Below are 6,757 nucleotides of genomic sequence, written 5' to 3' on the forward strand. Positions count from 1 at the left end.
AGCTCCCACACCTGGACCCTACCTATCGACCCATCAACTCATGAACCGGGGACCAACGGCTTTACTTCCCATCCGAAGGAAGGCGTGATCAGAGATGTTATGCCTCAGAACATCCCGGCGGCGCCGACTGGGATTGAACCCAGGCCTGCTGGGGTGAGAGGTAATCACGCTTACCACTACACCACCGGCGCCGTTAATTTTGAGCGCTGAAAAGTGCTGTTAAAATTTGTTGTAGCTTTCGGTAGCAATAACCCTTGCTTAAGGAAAAAAACAAATAGATCTGTACGGCAAGACAGGCTTTTGGATTTTCATTTGTATGTTCGTAGCATCACTACCATAAGTAAACAACCCTATTGACAAGCCAGCAGAGAAACATCTGAGGTTAGATGATGCAATAGACTGAAAAAACTAAATCTAAAAAAGTTAAAACGCATTCTTTTAACGTTTTGAAGTAATAAAACAAACTTTCAAAACGTCTTAAATCTGAGAGCTGAGGTAGAAAGATTGTTCCAGTGCAAAAAATAACAGATCAAGACAATAAAGCGCTCGTGGAAGCTTATTTGGCGATGTTCTTAAATAATAATTATTAGATCACCTGAGAACCAAGTTTAATTTTGCAATATACTTGCATTTTTCAGGATATCCATTTACCTTATTTCGGTTGAAAATCCAACTGGAAAAGCTAAAGATTCAAATCAGTCTAATTGGAATGACTATTTCCTACACAATTCGAAGGTTGTATTGAAAGGATGTTTTGTAGGTTTGCTGAAAATGATGTTTTAATGCTCATTTCCATGAATTTCATCGTCATGCAGTTGCGACAACTGTGTAGAGCTTTTACGGCACACAGTTGCTTATTTGTGTAGCTTATCTCCTGTAATCTCAGCATTCTGCGTTACATCACAAAGTATTTGTTTGAAGATCATTTAGTTCCTAGCAGTATCTCCTTGAGGGCATTGGCTCGCTATTTACATTGCAAATCAACTCCGTCTTCGTTGGAGCTCCAAAGCTAGATAAGCTCGTGGTTTCACCTTGAAATTGCACCTTTAAATTCAGAATTCGCAACCAACGGTCTCATTCGAAAAGGAAGCCCAAAAATGTTCGCGGTGTCGTTCATTGTTCTCACACTGTTGCAGCTATCCCTTCAGCAGGGAATAGAAGTTCCTGGAATCCTGCAAACTCAGACCAAACAAACAGCTGAACGTACCCTATTGGATTCCGATCAGCAGTCATGCGATGGCACCCGAATGTTTTCAACCTGCAATAGTTGCAATGTGGTCAGCATCTGTCTGGGCAATACGATGGATTCGCGTTACTGTTCTTATGTAACGCCGAACAAACCGTTCTGTAACAATGGTGAATGTTCAGCCACTCCAGGCTCCGATTCCGGTTGCTCTTGGAACATGTACTGCACCGGAGTGGGATTTTATCCTGGTAAGTCAAATCTCCTTTGATAATGATTGGCTAATAGCCGTAACATTCAACTCCAACAGATCCCCAAAGCTGTGAAAGCTATCACTACTGCGAACGCAAGGACTCCATGTCACTCGTCTACAAATGCCCCGAAGGCTACGTCCTAAATCCGGATACCTTTTTCTGTAAACAACAACAGAAGAAAGAAGACTGCATGAAGGTCGTTTGCAACCCGAACGAAATCTTCAGCAGCTATGGCTCGAGCAAACGTTTCTTTGGTTACTGCACCTTCTATAGCAGTCCTGTTGCATCGAGTGTGAAAGTGTACAAATGTGCCGAAGGAACGGAATTCGATGGCAAATCATGTGTTTATAAGTGCTCTGCAGAAGGGCGCTTCCCGGACAGTGCCAACGAGCGAACGTATTATGAATGCTACTATTCGGGAGACGCCTTGAAGGCAACAGCGCAGGTTTGCCCCTACGGAACGAGTTTCAATCAAACGTTGTCTACTTGCATTTCGATTCCCACGACAACAATTGTACCGACAACAAATTTCCTTACATCGACAACAAATTCACCGCCAATAATTTATACGACAACATATTCACCCACCACAAGATTACCGACAGCAACTCCAACGACAACATATTCACCAACAGCAACGGAATGGATATGGGGAACTACTACTGCATCTACCGCTTGAAAGATCAACTCAAGAGCAAATTTCTAAAGTAACAAAGCTAAACAAAGTCGAGCTATCAGTGTCAATCGATGCTCCTGCCATTACACTATATACTCTCCAAATATAAGATTATAGTACATCCCATTTTAAAATTTATTTACCAGTCAAATTGCCTTTTTAATGTAATCACCTTCCTATCAAAATATTTTTCGATGTTACTTAAGTCACCCGATTTCTATGGAGATGCCATTTGTCTTAAGTAACCGCGCAGAGAAACCCGTGAAAAGGGTACGTTCGTCACTGTTTGTTGCTAAGATGATTTCGGTGGTCCTAAAATGAATGGGCTGCACGTACGGAGACGTGATTGATAATTCTCCCGAATATCCTGGTAAATACACTTTGACTTAAGTAACACTATGGGTCCACCAAAAGACGTATCACAAGTTTTGACTCAAAAACCAGTATGTTTTAACATGAAAGCCAGCGATTGTATGATTAAAACCCTGAATATGTTAAACATTGCTATCACTATGAGATTATATGTGTTTAATTGGAAATAGGAATAACTTTTCGGTCATCAATGTTACTTTAGACATAATGAAAATTTGCCTTTGAACTAATAAGTATGAATCACAAATACCTTCATTCAGTGATAATGAATTAGTTTTTTTTTTCTTAAATAATTATAGCATACTACTCAGGGTAAGGGTTTGATATTTATTGTACATTTGCTGGCTCTAAATGCTTCAAGGCGTTTCTTTAGACCTACGATAATGATATCGGAAAATAAAACGTAAATTCCATGCATCACTGCATGCGCTATTTTCAATTTACTTTATGTGAAACAAAACCAAACATGGGAGAAAGCTGGCTAAAACTATAACACAAGGTGTTCTGCATGTCTATATTTTTAAATTTTCAGCATTTTTTTGTAAATAATTATTTTGAAACTCTTTCAGTCCCTCCGAAATACGTTTTTATCCATAATTGCCTGTGAAATTAACTTGGAATATTATTCATAATTGCCAAGAAATACTGCTTGAAGCCTCTTAAAGTTCGCCTCTGAATTGTCCCCTTACCGAATAGCTTTGTCATTCTTCACGAAATTATTTTGGAATTCTGCAGTGCTCCTCATGTGTCATTGGTTGGAACAATCCGAATCTTTAACACCGATAAACAGCACCGTACTCCGCTAACAGAAAAGCTTAAGCGCAATAACAGCGAAACGGCAGCGGTAGCGGAAAAGCCTGATCTGAGTAAAGGCCCAAGCGCAAAGACGGCGGAAGCGGAAAAGCCCAATCTGAGTAAGCCTACTTGTCGGATTGAAAGCTAGTTAGATCCAAATCGACTTCGGTCAGGCATCTTGATGTCATCAGTGACAACTGTCAAACTTTCCATTTCCGTTCCGCTTACGCCCACATTGCGTTTGGGCCTTAAAGGCTACTTGTTGGATTGAAAACTAGTTTAAACCAAATCGAATTCGCTTAGGCATCTTGATGTAATTTGTGACAACTGTCAAACTTTCCGTTTCCGTTCCGCTTCCGTTCACATTGCGTTTGGGCCGTTACGTTTTCCTTGTGTGTACAAAAATGTGCTGCCGAGACTCTGTGCTACGGTTAATGCTAGAACCAGGGCCCCACAAAGTTACTTTCAATCGAAAATCGTCAAGAGACGATGAAGCCGTCAACCATCACTTTCGATTGAAAGCCTTCTCTGGGAGCACATCAACATCAACAGAACCACTTTCGATCAGTTTTCATGCTGTTTGTTTTGGTTTGATTCGTGTGTATTTCTTCTTTCAGTGTCAAATTAACTTACTTTTGCATTGAAGCGAAGCTGTTCGATCCAAATTCGTGCAGTTTTTAGAACTTTTGTTGATTGTTCACTTTGTTCATTTAGGCGTATGCGCATGGATCTGTGCACGTGGATCGAGACGTGGATGTCAAATTGATCATTGCCGGGTGGTTTCATTACCCATCAGTATGGGTATTTTTTTTAAATCGGTGTGACGTCTAGAGATCGAAATCGGTATGCGACGCCATTTTGAAATCCAAGATAGCGGCTTCCAGTTGAAGAAAAAGTGGGAACCCGAGCAAAGTAAAATATCAAATTGATAACAAGTTCCATTACCCGGTTATCACTTTTTGATAACTGAATATGTTATAATTCTGGTTGAATTAACAGCCAACATAACAAAAATGATAACAAAAAATTGCTCGTTGAATATCACAAAAATAACTAATTTTGTTATCATTGATAATATCTTGATAACAAATTCTGTATGCCATACAAATATATTCCATAAATTTCAAATCATGTTATCATTTTGATATCAAAGCCTTACGCTGATAACTGAAATATGATGAGTGATTAAAAGTACTATTTTTTATTGTTTCAATGCGAATAATATTTAAAGTTTTGAACTAACCTTGCATCGTTAATAAATATATAGTGAATTTTTCATGATAACAACTGATAACAAAATTGATTAAGACTGATAACTAAATAAGTGATGCGATAACAACTGAAAACAAAATGATATCTGGGAATACAAGACTTGTTATCTATATGATATCGGGTTGTTATTCTACTTTGCTCGGGAAATGCTGTCAAGTACGGAGTAGGCTCTGCCTTTGAACAAGTTTGACGTGCATTTTCTTTGCTATGATTTTTTTTTTTCGGAGAAACGATTTCGGCATATTTTTAAAACAGTATTTAAAAAACCAATCTGATAGTGATTTCTAAAGTTATTAAAGTTTGGGGCTGTCATTCCGTGACACTCAACAAAACCCGTGTCATGAAGTTTTTTCAGAGGGCAGCAGCTCCGAAAACAAACTGCTCCTGTGAACCCCCGATGTTATTCCGTTTGCGACGACGCCACGGAGAAGCGAACCTCAAGGGCTGATCCTGGGGACTCTTTTAATGATATTTCATATTAGCTGAACCTGATCTGGATGATCAAAATGTGAAAATTACAAAAAGATAACAGATACAGGACTACAGGAAATTCTCCCTGAAGAAAAGGAATCACTAGGAATCAGGATGTATTCAAGGAGAGGCAACATGTTGATTCTGTTGAATAGTACCAGGTGGATATCATCCTGATTCAAGCAAGAAAGGTGCACGGCCAATCAAACCAACTCAGCGACTGAGAATAATTGACTCAGAGAGTTTTCTTTCCATACGAAATTTACTCGGATTCCAAACTGCAGTTACTCATAAGCCATGACTACAGTTTCTTCCAAATCTGAGTGAGTTTCGTATAGAAGGAGGGTTCTTTGAGTAAATTATTCTCAGTTGATGAGTTGGTATGATTGACCGTGTGGATCATGAAAGTACCAGTAGCGCAATGTAATTTCATTCTGTTGACATTGCTCATGGATTCATTTGGTGAGTTCGTTCCTACTTATTAACACTTGTGATTATGATGGTCAACAGTGTTGAATGGTCACAAACAACTGCAGAATCTGGGGAGAGCTTACCATTTATTTAATTTAAATATTTGTAGAGTAGTTGTTTGATTTTAGCGTCAAAATTACAAAACCGTTCGTTTTTGGCACGGGGTTTAATTTTGGCAACGTGCCAAGATTGAACGGAATTTGAAAATAGTGTGATTTGCTCCTTGTGATTACAACTACTAATAAAAGATTTATTATTAGCAACGTCTATGTCATGGCAATGCCTCGCAGTGGTCCGAAACCAAATCATAATTTGAATTGCAAAATAAGACCGTTCGATTTTGGCGACAATAAATTTTCAGGCTTGCTGCCAAAATTTAACGGGTGAAATTTAACTGCAAAGGAATAGGTGGATTAAAAGTTTGTTAATAATCGTTTTAAATCTTGTACGCGAAAACCCAAACCTCTTACCCAACATCCCAGTGATTCCTCGTGGAACTGCAGAGTATTTTTCGGCTTCCATCAAAGCGAGTGTCACACCAAGTTTTTACACATTGAGGATGATTGCTAGTCCCAAGCATTAGGATTTTCCAGTAATCAAAGGATCACTTGTTACTTTTTATGACTTGATGTTAGTGAAAAGACTCGGGTAGTGACCACTGCATTTCTATATTGTATATTTCAAATCAAAAATATTGTTTATGTTCATAGATTTCACATAATCTTTTTCCTTTTGTCCTTCTCCTTTGCCTTTTCCTCTTCTCTTTTCAGAAAGCGAGTAATGGCGCGATAGCCATAAGTCATAAAAGGCTAGGACAAGAGTTAGTGCTCATGCCCCAACCTTCAGAAGAAAATGGAGCATCACTTAACCTTTCTTGCTTTGATGCTTCCAACGACCAACCAATCATAAAATTACCAAAATCGGAACGTACGACACGAGATGTCCACGTTTCTTCCATTTATTGGATTCTGAAGCATCGTGTTTAAATTTTCGATTTAAACAGGCCCAATGCTTTCTGAATCATCTTGCCCCTTAAATGCTGCACAGTAGGCCTGGCCGTTTTGATATGTGTGACGTATCTTCGATGTGAAACATATATCAAATAGGCAAGAAAAATGATGTAGGTATATATATCATTTTCCAGGATGCTTTCAAGAACTGGCTGTGTTGGTGTTAGATTAGATTAGATTAGATTAGAAGTGGAAAATGGTAGTGAAAAAGGTATTTCTGGAATCAAGATGATGTATAGAGGATGAAAATCGA

General features: G+C 38.8%; 1 protein-coding gene across 1 annotated transcript; it reads left to right on the top strand.

Moving 5' to 3' along the window:
* Positions 1 to 1,094: 1,094 nt before the first annotated feature.
* On the top strand, positions 1,095 to 2,116 carry LOC135711631 (uncharacterized). Its single transcript, XM_065234500.1, has 2 exons — positions 1,095 to 1,434; positions 1,494 to 2,116. The coding sequence occupies exons 1-2, from the start codon at positions 1,098 to 1,100 to the stop codon at positions 2,114 to 2,116; spliced, it is 960 nt and encodes a 319-aa protein (XP_065090572.1). The 5' UTR covers positions 1,095 to 1,097.
* The last annotated feature ends 4,641 nt before the right edge of the window (positions 2,117 to 6,757 follow it).

The sequence above is a fragment of the Ochlerotatus camptorhynchus genome, unplaced genomic scaffold (assembly GCF_037179485.1).
Source record: "Ochlerotatus camptorhynchus isolate MF236.1 unplaced genomic scaffold, CSIRO-AGI_Acam_v1.1 ptg000434l, whole genome shotgun sequence".
Lineage (NCBI taxonomy): Eukaryota > Metazoa > Arthropoda > Insecta > Diptera > Culicidae > Ochlerotatus > Ochlerotatus camptorhynchus.